The sequence below is a fragment of the Meleagris gallopavo genome, chromosome 1 (assembly GCF_000146605.3).
Source record: "Meleagris gallopavo isolate NT-WF06-2002-E0010 breed Aviagen turkey brand Nicholas breeding stock chromosome 1, Turkey_5.1, whole genome shotgun sequence".
In the NCBI taxonomy this organism is placed as follows: domain Eukaryota; kingdom Metazoa; phylum Chordata; class Aves; order Galliformes; family Phasianidae; genus Meleagris; species Meleagris gallopavo.
Genome location: NC_015011.2, coordinates 105216572 through 105236994, shown reverse-complemented (window position 1 = coordinate 105236994; position 20423 = coordinate 105216572). Strand labels below are relative to the sequence as shown.

Genomic DNA, 20423 nt, shown 5'->3' with positions numbered 1-20423 from the left:
GTTGGCTGTGCACTCTCTAATTGAGACAGAAAACTTCCTGCTGTGTGCAGGTAGTGCAGAGCTACCTTTCTACTATGCTGAGCTATATGGTAACTTCCATCATGTCCTCTGCCATGTTCTCTTTCTATAACCCTACCATAAAGCTATTTTCCAAGATAAGAAAGGATTTTGCAGGTCATACCAGCCTTAATAACCCATGCACGCAATGAACAAATGAGACAGTGTGTGCTGTTGTTACTTTATTCTAGGAAGATAGGATGGGAAAGAGAAGAGAAGAGAAGAAGGCAGAAAGAAGAGTATTTGGTTATCTCCCTTTATCTTCTGATGTGACAGCTGGCCAATGTGTTATACTCCTTTTCCTTTACTGTTCTCATCCAGGAACATATTTTAAGAAACCATTTGTCTCCTTACTTGTCTCTACAGTGCCTCATATATGTTATGCTTTTGCCCTTTATTTGCATTCTACACGATGTCAGCAGAGACAGACTATATCCTGAGGGCTTGTTAGCTGAGCAGGAAATCTGTCTAAGAAATTACTCCTGGAATGAGTTCTTCCCATGATTATGGAAAATAACAACTATGAGAAGGGTGCACTGTTTACCTGTTAATTCACAAGTGCACACAGGAAGAAAATGCTGGATGAGAGGGTGTCACCCATGTTAATTTCCAACAAGTCTGTAACTGGTATCCAAGGTGATGGTTTAAATCTGTAGTCCCAAATCTGTGAAGGTTCAGTTACCAGAAGTATCATATTTTTCCGTAGTTGAGATGCGAAGAGGGTGCATTTATAGGACAGGAAATTTTCTGTAAGGTGTTCTTTTTCCTGAACCCAAATTACTATTTTTTAACTTATTTGAATAACTTCCTTTATGGTAAAGAGTTTGGGTAGATATATTTATGGGCAGTCCTTTTAGCTATGTTTACCTTTCATTTGTTTCACAGACCTCTACAATAGTGAGTGGGGGTCCACAATTGTGTTTTAGGATATTAAACTTTTTTCCTGTATGCTTCTTAAGCACTGTTGTGAATTTGACCATTGAAAGTGTTGCCCCTGAGCAATTTCTTTGCTTTCCTCCAGAGTTCATGGATTTTACTTCCTCACTGCTCCATGGAAATGCATTTTCAGGGTAAACCATGACAATAGTAAAGCATGGATGTAAAATAGGATTGATCATGTTTGAGATATTCTCCTACATACATTAAAAATAGTGGAGTTACTGTCCCTGGAGGTGTTCAAGAGCCGTGCGGATGTGGCACTGAGGGACATGGTCAGTGGGCATGATAGGGATGGGCTGACGGTTGGACTGGGTGATCCTAGTGGTCTTTTCCAACCTTAATTCCCCTCTGTCTGAGTTTGAGTAAAAACTTTACTCCTGGAGTGAAAAAGACTCTGGTCCATGTGGTTGAAACATGTGGAAAGCAGGACACATGCATATGAGTCTCTGCTACTCTGCTACAGCAAATGTCTAATTATTTATGTACAACATAACATTGCCAAAAGGTGCAGTTAAAAGATCCATTGTGTCTTTGTAAGTCCCATTGCCTGTATCTTGGAGTGTGCCCCTGGGAGTCCAGGGCTGTGATTCAGATACGGGGTGAACCTGCCCCTTCTGGGTGCCAAGCCAGAGCAGCAGCCACTGAGTGGCTTGGGCAGGGGGAAGTTGGCAGGACAGAGGAGAGGAGCCAATACATTCCCGATTTTTGTTTTCTCTTTGTTCCCACAACACCTTTTGGGAGCAGAACTGTTCTACTTTGTTCAAATGTTCTGATAGGGGCAGCTGAAAGAAAGCTGCATTCTTTTTCACTGAAAAATTTCCAAGATGTCATCATCTCTAAATTTGAAAAAGAAGTATCTTGCTTGGAGTAGTTCCCACCAAGAAATAAAAATATCAGCAATCTTCCCATCACCAGACCACATTGTTCTCTACTCTGCTCTGTGGGGTTTCAACATGATCTGCTTGATTTTGATTTCAGAGGATGGGAGACACTTGTATTTTTAGGTAAATATAATTCACTGGACTAGCATACACAGCCAATTCTCTTTGGGCTGTACAGGAATGCTTCCACTGCTTTCAATGTAAGACTTGCTCTTTTCCCTATGGAAGGAGGTTAAGTCAATAATATCCAAGCTGCAAATCTGTTCAAGCTCTCAGGAAACTTCTATGTTGAGACCAGTGCCCATTTTTAGCCCCAGTTTGAGTAACAAAAGGCATCAATTAAAATAAATTAACTTATTTTGTTGCAAGTTTGTATACAGATCAGTTCTTTAGTTAATAGCTAAACAAAAGTATGACTGAGAGGAAAGATGTCTTTACAGCTAGATGAGAAGTGTTTATCTCCTTAAATGACACTTTGTGTTTTCTTTGTATTCTGTGGCAAGAATTTCAGTTAAAAAAAATAATAATAATTCTAGATTATGGAGAGAAGCTCCCCAGATATAGTGATGAAGATGCTTGAGCCAAGCTAGGAGTTTGGTGACTGTTTTAAAACTCTTTTTCCCCCTTTTTTAAGTAACTCTGATCCTAGCAGAGACATGAAGTTTTGGTGCAGATGGTTATTATACATACTGAAAGGACTGTGTACTTACAATACACTCCATAAGCTATTAAATGCTGTAAAAGCCTGGTGGACTTTATAGTTTGCATCCTGCCATTAGAGTTCCCTCTGAAGTCTGTCAGAAGAACATAATTCCACTCTAATTAAGGCAATTCCCCTTTTCCAAATGTGAAATCAGGCTAATTATGACTAATTATTTCACAAATATAAAGTAGCCCTAATTGTTCCTTAGCCCTGGACCACTACCCCACTTACCCTCAGCTTAGCAGAACCCCTGTGGAGAGCATTTTGTCTTGATTATTCTCCAGCAGGACTATGATATGTAGCCAGAAAAAAAGAGAAGGTGTTGAAGAGCATGTTGCTGTTGTTACCTGTTCGATGATGGTAGAAACGGGCTCCCCAACATCATGGTATGTAGGTCTCCTGCTGCCCACAGACCTCAGAAATGTCAGATCATTGTATTTCAAACCTTTCTGAAAAAAACAGCTCTTTTATCCTCTTGCCTGTCTGCAGTTTAGTTTGGGTCAGATATGTAGACCACTGATACAGTGATGAGAGCTGAGCAGGATCTGAGCCTCTGATCTTTGTGGATCTTGTTGGTGACTGAGTCCATTTGCTCCCTATGAGAAATTTCCTTTGCATGGTCTGAGCTGCTCAAAGATGAAGCACACAAAGAAATGTACACCCAGATCAGCAGATACTCTAGAAGTAAGACTTCAAGTTACTGTTTTTAGAAATTATGGCATACTGCACCAGCAAGCTTCAAAGAAACTGAAAGTTTCAGTACTGACTTGTTTCTTTTTCATCCTAACTATATTTCATTAGAAGGTTGCACAATGATGAGTCAAAGCTTGGGGTGGAAATGTTAGTGATTTAATTTTTTATTTCTACTGAAAAAGCACAGTCATGGCTGTTATAGATTTGTTATTTGACATTTATGCACACCTGGTATCTGAAAATGTGGAAGAAATGGGAACTAGATTTAAAAGAAATATGTTGCATCACTCAGTTAAATTCTTCGAACTTTCAGATTGCTTATTTTTTTCCTATTAGAAGTATGCTCTTTTAAAGAAATGCAAAATTGATGTTTCAGAAAAAAATAAATCTGAATCTGCATGCTAATATGCTGGAAAATATTTGTAATGCTGAAATATGTGGTTTTTTCTAATGGCTAGCAATTTTAAAGATCTCAAATTTGAGAAAAAATACAATTTTGGTACAAATTTTGGAGCTGTACTAGGGCTTAAAGTACTTATGAAAGCTTATGATAGACAATACCTTTGTTGTGACACTGCATGCCAGTGGCTAGGAGAACTGATGTAGCCACAACAGCCAAATCCCTATTACTTCTACTCCGCTACTAGATGGCAAAAAGGGGTTTTAACATGTAGTCCACAAGAGATGCCTACAATGCCGATTTGGCCCTCAGAAATTAAACACACCCTAAGTTATTATCTATGAGGTTCATATGTTCTCAATATCATGGCATAAGCAAAACTACACACAGCTACAGATGTACCCACATGAATGGGCCTATTTTCACATGAGAAAAGTTCCTGTAGTGTATGGATGTTGTAACAAGCCCATGCAGCGCTGAGCAAAGGATCAAAAGCATGAATGAAAAGGGACCAAAGTTTGCAGAATAGACCAAAATAAATAAATAAATAAATAAAAATAAAAATAAAAAAATCATTGTGGTATTCACCTACCCAGTGGTAAGGTGCAAAGAAAACACATGCATACTCAAAGGTGTGCAGAAAAAGGCCAGTGGACAACTGCAATCTGCAACAGTGGAAATAATGACTAGAAACAAGGGGAAAATATCACCCTGAGAGTTGCCACACACTGGAACAGATGCCCAAAGCAGTAGTGTAATTTTGGCCTATTCATAGCTGGACTAGGCAAGGCCCTGAGCAGCCTACTGTAATTGGTCAGGCCAAATGACTCACAGATCCCATCCAACCTCCCTTTCTCTGTGATTCTCCTGACCAAGTGCTTGTGCATGGTCCACCACATAAACAGAGAGGTGCAGCAGGGAGCAGAGAGCATATGATAGAATCTGGAAGCATTGCTAACTAAATATAGCATCTTGTCGCAGCATGAGGTAGGATTTCCATGTGTGCTCTAGAAGGAGGAGATTAAGTTGGCGCTCTGGAGATGCATTGTGGCATCCTGTGGGAGAGTTTCCATTGGTCAGGAGAAGAAAGGGTTGCCTGGAGGGCAAATAAAGGACCAGTGCTAGAATTTGGACTACATTTAAGTCCTGTCAACAAGGAAGATGTTTGAAAGGTCACAGTTCAATACTACAATTGTTCTGAAAGCCCTTTGCCATCTGGGTTGGTTCTCTTTTGCTAGATCTCCATGCTGGAGCTGGAGCTCACTATATGGGAGACCCCAGGGCAACGCTCTGCTTGCTGTCCCAGTGAATACATCAGGTCTGTTAACAGCATCACTGTAGCTGACACAAAAGCCATGTGTTCAAATTACAGTCAGCACTGTTGATTGTTATTGGAATTGGTCAGAATTAGCACAGAATAGTCAGCAGGGTTTCAGGATAAACAATTTGCAGAAAGTTTGAATAATTTTTGAATGAAATATTTGTCAACTCTTGTTGAGAGTAAGGATGGGAGTTAGATTTTAAAATTCTGAGATTTTATGATGGTTCAAAATCTGACCGTAGAGTCCAAGTTTAGAATAAAATTTAAGTATGTATGCTACACATTTGTTTGGATTTCAGCCAGTCTTTCCCAGAAGTGCAGCCTTAAGCAAGACCCATTAGCATTTTTTTAATGCAACAAATAATTCCCTCTATTTTTTAACTTGCTCTCACCCTCACATTGTACTTTTCCCTCGTTCCTGTTACACCTAGGAACTGTTTACTTTTTTGTTTGTTTGTTTTTTTTTTTGCAATGTTTTTGTATAAAATCTTCCTCATTTCAATGTGTCTACTTCTCACCATTGTTTAGCAGGAGAATTTGAGACAGCATCTGTTGTTTTGGAAAGAGAGAACAAAGTAAAATTTTGGATCATAAAAATATTTAAGGAAGGCTTTCTTGTACTCTAAATAGTTTCAGGTTATGTCTGTTGTGCAAAGAGGTCCAAACGTATGCCTGAACAAAATGAAAGAGAGGATGACCAACTTGGGTTACAATCTATGTTAAGCTCTTGTGACAAAAGTCACACAAGACCTCATGTAGGTTACGTGAGTTCTATCTACAAGTGATTTGGTGCTGTGTGTTGATTACTAAAGAAATAAGCTCAGGTATAACAAGCATTTTGGCTACCATAAAGTACTACGACTAGTTGAATTTATCTTCCAGATGCTTTCATGTAGCATGGATAAGCTTCTATAGCTTTCCATATTAACGGGGCAATTTGAATGCACAGCTTTCATGTCAGCTGCCGGTCTAGTGAGCCTGATCCCTGCAGGCTCAAATGTAACAGGCTCCAGCCCCAACAGGTTTCTCAGCAATATAAAGTAGCCCAGGTACTTATTAATGCATTTGAACTATTTTATGTCATGCATATGTCTCCCTGCATATATTTCCATTTTCCACTCTAAGGCTTGTGAGGTGTTGAATTGCTAGAAGCACAAGAACCATGTGATGATTTCAGCTGTATGGAGTATGCTGGTATTGTTTAGGGTCATGTGAAGGTGCCAGACGTTAAATACAGTCCCGAGCTTACCATGTACATAAGGGGAAGGTTATACAGGCTTCCTAAGTAATCTGAGTTACTTCTTCCTCTAAAATAGCTACACATTTCTGCCAGTTCTGGAAACAATCGACTTTCTGCATCAGTGTTCTCTATTCAGAGTTGGTGCTTCTTTCAGACACAAACGTGTATGCCCATACAGTAGTTGGAGTCTGATCCTACATGGCTGAAATCTGTGATAGTTTTGCTGTTTACTGTAACGTAAATGGGTCTGGGTCCTGGGCTTTTGCAAACTGTCATGATGGAAGGCATGACAATAAATGTAATAAGATAATAAAATTCGGTCATTTTTCTATAGCAATGTATAAGCCCATCTGTATGCCTCATGTCAATAAAAACAACTAATTACAGAATAACTGGATATAAAGGGCCCCACTGCTTAAGAAAACTCTTTTGTATTCCATTCCCAAACTTCCTTTTGCATCTACTGAAAGTCTAGACTGTAAGCCATATTTATTCCATTAAGTCCTGATTTTGAATTAAAGCAAAACAAGAAAATAACTGTAGCCTTATCTTTGCAAAGGCCTATTCATGTCTTTATACATGGAAAATAGTCCCACTTGCTCTGGGGGAACTGCTTCCAAAGTGCAAGAGGTGGTTGCATCTCTAACACTTTGCCAAGCTTGGACCTCTTGAAATTCTGTTGGAAAAGCACACACGGGTGAGCTACACCTGCCTTAACTCTGTAATCTCCTTTCTTCTACAGCTGGAAGTAAAATGCACAGTGATTTTCAACTTACCCAAGTGCAAAAACCCAGGCGCTGCTTCTGCTGCACTTTTTGCCTGCTATGAAGTCAGGCTCAGTGAGCTAAATACATTTATCTTCGTTCTGTTTTAAAACAGTGTATGAGGCAGGATACTAACATTTCCCATGCAGTGCAGAGAAACACACCAGGAGTTTTCAGCTGAGCGTAGTGTCTTTTCCATGTGACATTTCTTTCTTCACATTACTTTGTCAAATTTGTATTATTGCTTAATACAGGTTTCATACTGTGTTAGGTAACACAGTTAGATCCACAAAGTATTCTTTTTCTAAGCACTTAATTTTAGACTATGCAGATGCATGAGTGACAGGTCCATGCTTCTTCCAGCAAACTACTGCAAAATCCAGATGCTGATAAACTGAGCCTAAAGTTAGATGTTCATTAAGTATTAGCTATTAATAGACATTCTTCAAACAAATTTGAAATAAAAATAGAAACAAAGCTGCCAAGGTCATAAATCAAAGCATTTTTAAAGAGGATCATTGGAACAGGCTGCCCAGAGAGGCAGGTGGTGGAGTCACTTTCTATGGAAATTTTCAAGATCCTCATGGAGACTTTCCTGTGCGATCTGCTGTAGGGAATTGGCTTCAGCTGGGTGGTAGACTCAATGGCCTCCAGAGGTCCCTTGCAATCCCTATGATTCTATGATTCCATGTGGTATCACTTGAAGGTACTTTCTTGCTAAGGATATATAGTATTTCCATTTTTATAATACTATAATGTTTTTATTGATAAAGCAAAACTGAAATTGTAGCAGTCTTCCTGGTATGCGCTTTTGAAGTGTTTTGTGCAGACCAAGTCAATGCTTATTGAATGTCACTCTCTTTCCTAAATACTTCATGCTTATACAGCTGTTCAAATTTTTGTTTTTACTTTCCAACATCTGAAATGGAAGTGCCATCAGTAAAAAGAGAAATTAAACCAAAAGAAAAAAAAGCAAAAAGCACTTTATGCCAAGGATGTATAAGAGAAGTAAAAAGCATTTAGAAATATAAAGGAAAATTTGTCTTAAGAACTTCAAAGCCTCTCCTAAGTTTTGTTCTCTAGTCAAGTAATCTTCTCCATTGGAAGGTGCCTTAATTTACTAATATGCTGAGGAAGCATCAGCACATTTAATTGCACTTTTACTTCTTCAGAATGCTTTAAGAACAGAAAGTAATGTTGCCAGCCAGTCACGTTGTTTGGACTAATGTTGTTTCCACTGAATCCCCTTTGCCATTCTCAGAGTGGGATTTCAAAAGACCAGAAATCCTGCAGAGGATCGTGAAGGCTCAGCTATGCTTCTCCATTGCCCTCTCTGTTGAGTTTTGCTTATCCCTTCACTGATGATTTATCCATTCCCTTTCCTGCTGCTGTCCTATAAGCTGACTCCTCTCTTCTGCTTCTCCAGGAGATGCCCATACATGGCAGGCACCATGAATGCTTCTGAACACTAAGCTGTGCTGGAGAAACCTGCTTCAGACACCTCAGCTGACGGCCTGTTAATGTTGTTTCCCTTTCAGAGGGTGCCCATGGCTAGGTCAGACTTCAGACTTCCTTCTAGAATTTTTCCAAATATAGAGCTATTTTTCATTCTTCTTGAAACACCTTAAGTCCATAAACCAACAAACTGCGTGCCCAAGTCTGTCATGTGTTCTCTGTGACTGATAGAGATGAACGGTACTCTAGCGAGTGGACTGCTCTTTGACTTGCTCTTGAAAAGTCGTCAATCTTGATTTAGGGCTTGATAGGATCATTACTGTCCCTCGAGGCCCACCACTCCCCTGGAGAAATGTGCCCAGAAGATGTCTTCTATGGCTCCCACCCATGAAGGAGTCAATTTAGTGAATCCAGCACAGGGAGCGTCAGAGGGAGGCTCCTCAAGCAGGAGAAATGGTTTGGTGGGTTGTGATTGGGATGTACAGGATGTACAGGATGTACCGACGCTCTGTGATAGCTTCAAAGAGGGTGCTCAGTGGAGCTGTTTTGTGGGCGAATTGCCCAGCACACAAAACTGCCTCTCCTGTTTTCATCACTTGGACCAACAAGAGTACATACACGTAGGAGAGAACAACAGAATGATACTGCTTATTAAAAGCGGTATTTCCTCATAATAAAAAAAAAGTATCCCCCAGAAACCTAGGGGGAGAAAAGGGAGAACAACTTTCCGGTGCAGCTTACTGAACTTTTCTTTCATCCTCAAAGCGAATACTTGCATGCAACAGTTTCAGTGCCAGTACATTCTGTTCCTGAACAGCATATACATTTCTTAAATATGACAACTGAGGAAATTTATAGGATGCTGAGAAAATGTTAGCTAGTCCTTTTTTATTTCTTGCTCATATATTTCTAAGCATTACACTTTGATTCTCTCATAAATCTAGTTTTATATTCTTCAGATTTTACTGTTTTTAACTGTAGCAGGTCAGGACTATAGGCAGAAGAGTGTGAATAATGTGCAATAAATACTGTGCTACTTTAATATACTCAGTAATTACTGAAAGTGCATGGTGTATGTAACTTCTGATTATATAAGCTTAATCAAGTAACTGTTTTCAAAAAGTCTGTGAGGTGTTGACAAAATTTGTTATGCCTTTTAAAAATACTATTGCTTACTCTTATTCAGTATATGCCATCAGTTTGTACCGGATACTTAACTGTGATTGAAAAAATTAATATATCATCTGAACTCTGTGTGATGCAAAACATACTGATTCTCACCTAGCACGTTCCATAGCCTTATTAGAAACAGACTTCTTGGGAACAAAAGCAAAACAGAGGTATCTCAGCAGCTAGAGGGCAGCTAGCACATCCAGTCTAATCTTCTATGTATCGTCTGCCCTTCAGTTTCATTTAGCTACTTCTAACCTGCAAAATCTAGGTACAAGAACTGTGTGCTGAATCACAGACTCATGGAATCAAAGAACCACCAAAAGACCTCCAGCATCATCCACTCCAACCATCCACCCACCACCAATATTTTCCCACTTAAACCACGTCCCGTAATACAACATCTAAACGTTTCTTGAATGCCGGTATCCTCATTTCTTTTTCCCAAAGAAATATCCTTAAAGTGCAAGAGTCACTAGCAAAGGAAGGCTTGAAGGAGCTGATAATGTGCACTACAGGAGTTTGCTATGTAATTTGTTATTAGTGAGCTGGATCTCGTTTCACTTTCTAAAAACTACTCTCATTTGCTTTTATCTTTTCTCAAGAGATAGGTTAATTTTCCTTAGCTTGTGACTTCAGCCTCAAGATAGTTTCTCATTAATGCATTTGATAACAGGATGCATATCTTTCCACAGCTGTAATTTTAAGTGGAGGATGGGTTAAAATGTTTGAAAGATACTCATGTTCTAAGGGTGGAATGAATGTTTATTAGAAGTTGCTATTTGTCACTCAGTTTGTTGGAAAGTCATATTTCTGTAAGGTCCATAATAATAATCTGCAGACAGAAACTGTGTGATGGCTACTTTCTGGCCTCGTGTCTTGTTCTTGTGGAGCCAAATAGCGAACACCTTCAGCTAAGCATAGAGTTGTGTTGAGGTTGAATAGCCAAACACAGAAATCTGACAGGACAACTCCAGTGTGAGACAGAAAGGCAGTAAAGTGCATCAAGGAGGAATTTCATTTGATCTGGCAACTTTTCTGGTGAACTCTGCGGTTTTCCACTTGGAGAGCACAAAGTCTTGAATTCATTCGTTGCTCTCCCCTTGGTATCCTGTGCATGTGTATAAGTATCCTGTAACAGGATAAGCATCAGGGAGTAATCATTATCAAACACCCTTGCATGGTATTAAAAAAGACAGTCAAAACCTTGAGCTATGGAAAGTGGTTGATGTAGTTAAAATGTGTCAGACGTGACTCAAAAGTCTCCTTCCTTTCTGACGATATTACTTCATTCATGTTAACCACATTTGTAAGTGGCCTGGACTGAAGAGATAGTGTTTGGGGAATTCCAGACTCTTTTATACACAGTTGGGAGTTTCAGGAATAGCTACTCTGCATTCCACTTTGATATATAATCCTCATTATGGCTTTGAATAAGAACATGGTAATTTGCCAAAAAAATAAATAAAACAAGTTATTGGTCAAAGGCGTACTATATAGGGAGTACTAATAAAAACAAATATTTTTGGCTGTAGTCTAAAGTTTCTACTGTAAATGAGCTAATTTAGGGCTGTATCCTCTCCTGAGATCATGGGTTGGAACTTAAGATAAGCAGTAGCTGCACAGATAGATTTGGGTGGTAGGGTAGAAATGTGCCTTCTCCACAGGCTCCACATTCAGGGGGAAGGAGGGTAGACCATTTGCTGCCTTTTCCCCTTAGGTAGACTGACCTCTCCAAGAAGGGGAGCTCTGTTCATTCATTACGAGATATACTTAACTCCTTGTATGACCAAGTCACAGTTTAACTCCCTAGGAATGTGCTCTGTATCCCAGAAGAAAATCCACTTTCAGTTTTGATGAACTCCAAACATAGACATAGATGACAAAGACACATCTTCAGATGGATGGATTTGTTTGCACCCTTAGATCTTATAGTACTGCTATTAGTGCAGAGCTAACCGTAAACCCAGGCCATCTGGGCCCACCCAAACAGGTGGTGACACATGGCTCATTCTTCAGTTACTGGCTTGCTTATGGTAACAACATAGCTTGTGGTTTTATGGGCAGCTTAAACCACTCCAAGCCCATGAATGGCAGGCAAAGCCCTCAGCTCTCTGCCACTCGCAGCCCAGCATGTGCTCCACACTCCTCACATCACCCTAGGCCCCAGGTATCATGGTGTGCTGTAGCAGGGAGAGTTTGCTGCTGAATGGGGGCCCATCAGAGGGTGTTGTGCTCTTGGATACATCAGGACCCTGCTCTGACTAAGGGACATGGTGTTAATGCTGCACGAAGTTTTCAACCTCTCCTAGTACAGATCTATTAATCCTAATTTACTAAGATAACAATAAATGCCACTTAGAATCATTTCATCCTTTCAGCCAGGCACATCAGAGAGTGCAAAGCACATCCTTCGTAGGTGATCCTGCAAAGGCGAGATGGGTACAAAATGTTTCAGTTGAGTTTGGAAAGCTGTACAAATGTTGATGGACACATCTTTTCATGTTTTAGTTTTCTTGTCCTTTGCTGCTGTTTTTTTATTCATGGTATCCACTTGCAGTCATGAAGTTTTATCCTAACAGCAAATACACACTGACTGCAGATGAATTGCCTTTGACAGCAGTATTTCTTGAATGTAGAAGGATCTTTCTGCAGAGTTTTACTGTTGGTGTTGCTAGACTGCAGAGAGGTCACAACAAAAGAAGCAAGAAAACAACAACTGAAGTGGTTATACTCAGCCACAAGCTAAACATGAAAGTTTTAAGTCTATGTTACACAGCTCTGCTCTGTAATAGTGTATGGTCAATACTGGCCCTGAGTTGGAGGAGTTGTATTTCACAGTCTGTTCATCATAGCCCTGGTTTAAAAACTGAGGTATGAACATCCCATGTCCTCAGTTCTGGGCCTTTTCTTGGTAGGTATGGCTGGATTTTGCTCCTTCTGCCATTTCCCTTCCTGCATGCTGGCAACACCCTTCTGCTCCAGAGTTCTGCACATGCAAACAGAACTGGTGAGTGAACTTTTGGCTCGTCTCTGACAGTTGCAGAAGTCCAATTTATTTCAGTGGATGACAATTTCACCTCTTATCTTTGTAGTATTATTAAGGGACCTAATTTTGATAATGTAGTTATTTAATTACTTAATTTCAATAAGACTCATACAATATGAATAAAATAGCCGTAGCTCTAGGTAAATGATTGCATGCTTTTTCAGATTTTCATCCCTGAAGCTTCTCCAATCTGTTTGATATATCTAAAGTTTAGCAAGCCTAAATTTGTCTTAAATTCACTATGCAAGAGCTCCCACTCTTAAAAGTCCACGTATGGCATTCATCTGCCTAGAAAGGGAAGCTCTGAGTTAAGGCAGTAGTAACTTGCATTGTTTCTAAACACCAGAAGGAGCAGATTTACATGCCTTTTGGAAATTACAGCCTTTCTCTCACTTAAACAGTCACCAGTGCTAGTAGGACCCAGATGTCCAGAGAAAGATTTCCCGAAAAAAAAAAAGCAACCCAGAAATGGACAGAGTCACACATTGCAAAAGTTATCCAACAGCTGAAAAACATCAGTTTTTACAAAGTATGTGACAAATACAGCTTGCATGACAGTGGGAGAGGGTCTGCAAGTCCTGCTGGCACTCGCTGGGGATAGTCTGCATAACTGCTGACGGATTCACCTCCTGTGAGTAATGGTAAACATCCCAAAGTCATGCCGGTAGAAATTCTCTGCAATGCCACTCGGCATTATTCATCACACCAGCACGTGGATGTGAGTGTGCAGCTTTCCAGTGCTGTGTGCTGTGCATAGCCTTTCATTGTCTCATATTCATGTAGTTGTAATGTGCAGATCCTTTGTCACCTTGGAAGCATGGGTACAGGCATCTTTTGGGACAGACACTGTTCTCCGAGCGGTGCTTTGGCTTTGCTCTCTCTTGTGCAGCTTGTTCTGGGGTAACCACTTAGTATCATCCTTGCTTTCACAGTGCCACCAATCTGGTCCAGCACTTCTGTGTGTGATATTGCCACTAATTTAGCAGTCCTTTTTTTGTGTATTTCCACTGTGTTTGGTACATACACTTATGAGTATATTTTGAATGCTATACCTTTTGCAGGTAAGCATTTTGAGACTTGTTCACCTAACCAGCTGTTGTTTTGGTGAACTTTGATTGGAAAAAGAACCTGTGTTCCATCTGCAAGCAGGAGAATGCATGGCAGGAGTGGATAGCATTGGTGTGGAAATCCAGAGGCGTATGCTGCTTGATAGAGAGAACATTCAATCTCTCAGTACTTTGGCAGTGTATGAATCTGTTAAAAAGTTAATCCTTTTGATACGACTGTAAAAAGGAAAAGCAGTCTAATCACATCTGGTGAACTGTAGAGCCATACATAATTCTGTGCCTTTTTGCATGGCAGAAAGTCAGGAGACCTTGGAGCCTCACTGTTCACTCCTGCGTGGAGTCCGGCAGTGGAAGTGGCACATACAGCTCTGTCTTATTTCCTGCCATAGCACAGCTGATGCAGGAGGACCTTCCTCTCTATAAGTCACAGGAGGTGCTCCTCCGAGCAGAGTTAATGACAGCAATCTGTGACTCCAGCAACTGCAAGGAAACCTGCTCCGTGGCTACGAATATCCTTGCAGAGTTAAGCTCTGGTGAAGAAAAGCACTCAAGTGAACACTTAGCTTTTGGTTTGTGTTAGAATTTCCATGTTTCAGTTCCCTGGAAAGAGATTTCTCCCTAACCCAGACTTCGGTGTCATTTTGGACTTTTGACTTAGAGCCATGCCAGCTAGGGGATACAGGGCAAAATCTGCTGCCACATGCCAGCCCTGTGACAGACTGTCAAATACAAACACCACCAGCGTGAAATTTGGGATGGGGGTAGCGGAGGTTCTGGCAATAAATACCATCTGGCTCAGAAAGTTAGTACCAGATGTCTGGAAGCGTCCAGCTCCAGCCAGTAAAGGTGGAGCTGAAGTAATTAAAATGATATTTCTGATTGGAAAAAGGAAGGAGTACTGTCACGGCTTTTAAACAATGATTTGCAAAAGCAGAAAGGCAAAAATCATGCCTTTTCCAAAATATGTTCTCCTGTAGAGGAGGCATGAATGAATATCCAGAAGAGAAACATGGCTGCCCAGAGTCACATCCAGCCTGGCCTTGAATGCCTCCATGGATGGCGCATCCACAGCCTCCTTGGGCAACCTGTTCCAGTGTGTCACCACCCTCCGTGTGAAAAACTTCCTCCTAACATCAAACCTAAACCTCCCCTGTTCCCCTGTCTCAGTTTAAAACCATTCCCCCTTGTCCTATCACTACCCACCCTCGTAAACTGTTTTCTAGTTTCCTGACTTATTGATCCCAACTTTTTCAGCCCTTAATTAATGTTCTACTTACTGAGCAGTACTTTGCTGTACAATGTATAATTATTCTAACTATATATTGTTGTTATTTAAAATTGTTTTTGTGATCCCTCACCACCTGCACATGCAGACAAACGTCTCCCACCTGCCCCAGCCCGTCTGTTTTATTTCCAGACATGGATAAGGAATCCCAGAAGATGCTCTGAGGTGCTGTTAATTGAGTGGCCGGACCATCTTTGCGGCATTTGTAAATGGACAAAACTTTAGTGAAATGATACATACTTCTGTTAGCACCAGATCTGTCCCAGTCCTGCTATATATGTTTTTACCTTGGGAAGATGAGATTCTGGAAATTCTTGGTATCTCTGATGGTTAATAGTGCTGTGCAGTCACTGCAGGACATACCCCAGAGCTCTTATTTTGGGAAAATCCTCCACTACAGATAAAGACTAATTTTCTGTGATAATTTTCAGCTGTTTTCTCCTATCTGAAATTTATCCTTCCAGACTATCCGGAAACAGAAGTGTCTTAGGGCTTCAGCTGTGCTGGTTGTTGAGGTGGTCTGGGGAAGGAAAGGTGTTTATCTGCCTATAAAAAGATAAGAGATTTCTATTAAAAATAAATTCTTAAATATAATCATATGACTTTTGTTTCTTTGGTTATGCAGCTGCCTTGGGATCTGAGCTTCTGGTAAACACGTTGGCCTGTTAAAGGACATGATTCAGACTGTCCCAGATCCAGCAGCTCACATCAAGGTTAGTTTCCTGTTTACTGTGAGTCCTCGGATGTTTTGAGAGCGATAAAATTAAAGAATATGTATACATACTGCAAGTCTTCTTGTGTGTTTATAAATTGTACTACTGTGCAGCACCGGGTCTTTTATTCCTTGATATTTGTTATTGCATGAGTCAGTCACGCAGACTTTGTTGCTGACACCTGTTTTAATGTATTCTGAAGTGTGTGGATATTTTGAGGATAGTTTTTTCCAAGCTTAAAAACCCTTGATCATCCTACAATAGTTGATATGCGTAATAAAAAACACCTACTTGGAAAATTCTGAATTCATATTCCCCCTGTTTTGGTCCTTGAAAGCCAGGGGCAGAAGTTAATGGGGAAGGAAAATAAGCACAATGTGAAAAGCCAAAGACAAACAAACATGTCTTTGAAAAAAATCAGGGCCTAGTTCTGTGTAAATCAAAGGAGCACAGACATTGAACTTGTGCTATATAGGCTTACAACCGGATTGCTTTGCTACACTTCAGAAGGCTCTGCATTACTTTTCAGCTCCTTTGTTACTATTTTAACTCTTACTATTATTACTCAGTTCTTTTATCTTTTTTTTCTTTTTTTTTTTTTTTTTCCCTAGAAAAATAGGAGCCTGCTACCTTTAGCAGACATAGCTGGTGATGTGCTGCTATGAATAAGACATCTTTGGATATTGCCTGTAAATAGCACCTGAACCTCACCAACTGGGGGTGGTGCTCTATTTTAGCCTTGCTGTTTTATCACCTAGAGGTTTGGTTTGGAAACTGGCTGCTTCTAGAGGGGAACAGCAATTCATTTCCAGAAGTAAAAAGGATACTCATATAGCAGTGTCTTAAGAAGCAGCCTACATTTATGTATAAAAAATATGATGAAACCGCACGTTTATCATTCATGTGGTCTCTGCCATGTGAGAGCACTGCTGGTAAATAAGATTGCTGTAATCAAAGGGAGAGATCAGCCATGCTAAGCAGGCTGTCAGTGAATAACTTTCTTTTATTTTTCTTTCTGTCCACCTTTCTGTTTGTCTGTCCTTCCTTGAAGTTACTTTTTCTGCAACAACTTCTTTCATGGAGTTTCTACTCAGCCAGCTGCTATCTACCAGTCAGCATCTCCCTGTAGAAAAGCTTCATTTTTCAACTCATTTTTAACTGAATAAAAATGAAATGTTATTTTAAATAGCTCACTTTCCCGTAGAAAGATAGGGAATAAGAAAAGCCTCTCTGTGTAACTCCCTACGGCATTTTTGGATTGTGTTTAGATACTGGAATGGAGGGCAGCAGTATGAGAGCTCATCCCTTCAGTCTATACAAGTTTTCCAAAACCCAACACCCTCACAGTCTTCTGGCACTTCGTTGTTTTTATATAAACAATCTCTCCACTTCATGTCTCATCACCTGCTTCTCAACCACTAAGAATTCAAACATTTTATGGGGATATAGAACCTCTTCATGCTTTCTAAGTGTCCACACTAATAGTAAGAAAAACACCAGAATGTTAAGAACTCAGTTTCTTGCTTTCTGCCAAAATTAGGCTTTTGTACTGTTTTGTTTTACAACAGAAGTTAGAGTTTGAGAGAACAAGGTTGAGTATTTGTGCATCTTTCTACAGTGAGTACAGAGAGCTGCACAGAAATCTCTGCAACACTGCTGTGTTCAAGGGAACCTTTAGGAGTCTATTTTCAGTAGGACAGCACACACAAGTTGTTGCCACATTGAGATGGGGTGTGAAGATTCAAGTTACTCAAATGTTCTGCTTGGGATAGGACAACTAGCCAAATAAACCTAAAATCCTTCACATTTCTGTTTATGTAATTACGGTCTGCTTTGATCTAAGCACATTCTAATGTGCCATTCTAATGGCCATTAATGCCATTCGTTTAGACTTTAAAATCAGATGTAAAAACATTCTTAAAAGTAAGCTATGAGAAAGTAGTGTGCAGTGGACAGAGGGAAGACTATTTGGTGTGATGATCTTTTCTGCCTCTAATTGCCATAGTAAGGTTGAACATATGGGGTTCATTGCAGTCTTCCTTGATATAGTTTTGTTTAACTGTACTCCATCACATAAGTTAAATGCTACTCTTTGCTGGTATTTTGTTCCTTGGATAAGCAGACATAACCTCGTTCATGCACATTTAGAGTTGTTGCTTTGAAAATTGCTTTCTAGGAGGTGTCTGAATTATTAAGATTTGACAGATTTTTGTTTTTCATTTTTCTTCCTGAACATGTGCAGGAAATGAGTGTGAAAGATGAATGAATATGGTGATATGAATATTCAGAGACATCTTTTTGCAGCAAGAATGATTTAATTTGTATTATGTGAGTTCTCATGTATTCTATTTTGAAAACAGCCTGTTGCACTACCAGAAGGAAATATAATCCAATCTAACAGTTCTTGTGACACATTTCAGAATGGAAAGTTGTATGAGCATGACTTCCCCACCCAGGCAGATCTTGTTCAGTTAGGGGAATATTTGTCCTCATTTTGTTTGGGAGCTTCATTCAGTTTAAACAAATTATTCATAATTGATCTGGTGAACTTGTGTTCCTGTTGCTCCCTAATGCATAGTTATACTAGGGCCATGGTCTTGTTTTATGCCCAGACATAAAGGACAGAAACATTTCATGTGGATAAAAAAAAAAGGAGGTATATGTTCTGACCCTTAGTCCCAATTTTCAAAATATGGGGAATTTTGACCCTGATCTTCAAGCAGTTCCACACATCTGGTACTTTTGAATGGGATGAAATAATTAAAACTGTTCACATTAATAAAACTGACTATGTGCCCAGCCGTTTGTGGGTTCAAATTCAGCACCTTAATTTAATAAATTTTGACATTGTTAAAGTGTTAAAATAGTACCATTAGTTTGGCTTAATGACAAACTGTTAAAAAAATAGGTTTGTGTTTGATTTAAGGGTAGACAAATAAATTTTTGCTTTCTGGTATCTGCAATTATAATGAACAAATTATTTTTGGAAAGTCATGTGCATAGTTTATTAGTATAAAGGGATTGGCTGCAGTGCATTCGAGTTAATACCTAAATTTGTGTATTCTCTCACTCTTCTGGAATATGTTTTCTCTCATCAGTCTGAAAGTTGCAGAGGAGTCAGTAGAGAGGACATTTGCAGCCTGCTCTGTCCTCATATCTCACCCTCCCCATGCCATCAAAAGGGGCTGTCATTTTAATTGGGAGCTATAAAATGTTTAAAATTAAGCATTATATTAAGGAATATTTTTGTCTATGCTGTCAGGGAGTCAAGATCCTTCTGTCACCAACAGAAAATTTCAAGCATGATGAAAATGGATCTCCTATATATACTAAGCGTCGCTTTAAGAACATTGTTTTTCCTATTATTTGAAATGAGGAACTGCATGGAAATTCTGGATACCACTTTCACCAGGAAAGTGAGTCTTTGTTTATCAGTCTGAACTGTGTCGGTTCTAATAGCCCAGTTTTAGTCACTGAAGCTACATAAGGATCTAGCTGCTTACACTAGCATTAATTAAAACATCTTTGCAAGAGTTACAGCTCATCAAAAGAAAAGTTTTGAAGAAGTCAGTGGCTGGATTGCCTCTTTGAATGGGCAAGACTAATTGTTTTGTATATACATTTTTAAACATTTGTTTTTTTTTTCTTCTATTGATTCAATTATAGTTTTAGTAACCATAGAAACACTGTGCCAGTCCTATCTCAGATCTGCATTTTGTATGCAATCATAATCATAGAATCAAAGAATGGCCTGGGTTGAAAAGGACCACAATGATCATCCAGTTTCAACCCCCCTGCTATGTGCAGGGTTGCCAACCAGCAGACCAGGCTGCCCAGAGCCACATCCAGCCTGGCCTTGAATGCCTGCAAGGATGGGGCATCCACAGCCTCCTTGGGCAACCTGTTCCAGTGTGTCACCACCCTCTGTGTGAAAAACTTCCTCCTAATATCTAACCTAAACCTCCCCTGTCTCAGTTTAAAACCATTCCCCTTTGTCCTATTGCTATCCACCCTCATAAACAGCTGTTCCCCGTCCTGTTTATACGCTCCCTTCAGATACTGGAAGGCCACAATGAGGTCTCCCTGGAGCCTTCTCTTCTCCAAGCTAAAGAAATGATATATGCTTTGTGAATGTTGACTCTTTAATAAAACTTCTGAGTTTTCTTAAGGGTTCTGAGTCTTAACAAGACTTTTCCAGAAGTCTTGTTTGCAAAGACCAAATGCTTACTTGGCTTTAGTTAGCTTGTGCCATGACTGGTAAGGATTTCATTAAACTGTTTCTCAGGAAAAAAGTTTGTGGTGTTCATTTACTTCTTGTTGGAAGCAGAAGAGTCCAAGTTACAGCAGTATAGGCAAGCAAATTACTACATTTGTTGGGAATTAACTCAGTGCTGGGGTAAATGGGTGTAATTCATTGAAGCAATGTTGATCTGGTGAAAGATTTGGCCTGCCTATACCCAGGTTTTTATGCTCCTTGGTGAACTAAGATTCTGAGATTTAGGATAAAGGAAATGACAATTGAATGGCAACAGCTGAAGAGAGGTGCTTGTGGACTGTATAGCCTTCATCTGCCTGGTAGAACTTGAGAAGAGAATTCTTTATGTGCCAGATAGTTTAATCAAAGAGGACATCCAGCACTTTTAACCAAATTCAGCTGATCTGTATGAGCATCTTTTTTTTTTTTTT

The 20423-nt window shown here is 39.8% G+C and overlaps 1 protein-coding gene across 2 annotated transcripts in view; it reads left to right on the top strand.

The window, feature by feature from the left end:
• The window catches only part of ERG (ETS transcription factor ERG), a 130143-nt gene that overhangs the window by 3155 nt on the left and 106565 nt on the right, over nt 1-20423 (top strand). For both annotated transcript variants that reach the window (XM_010723592.3, XM_010723576.3), the window contains exon 2: nt 15650-15737. In XM_010723592.3, the coding sequence (XP_010721894.1) occupies nt 15699-15737 (39 nt within the window). In that variant the 5' untranslated portion in view covers nt 15650-15698. The remainder of the gene's footprint in view (nt 1-15649; nt 15738-20423) is intronic.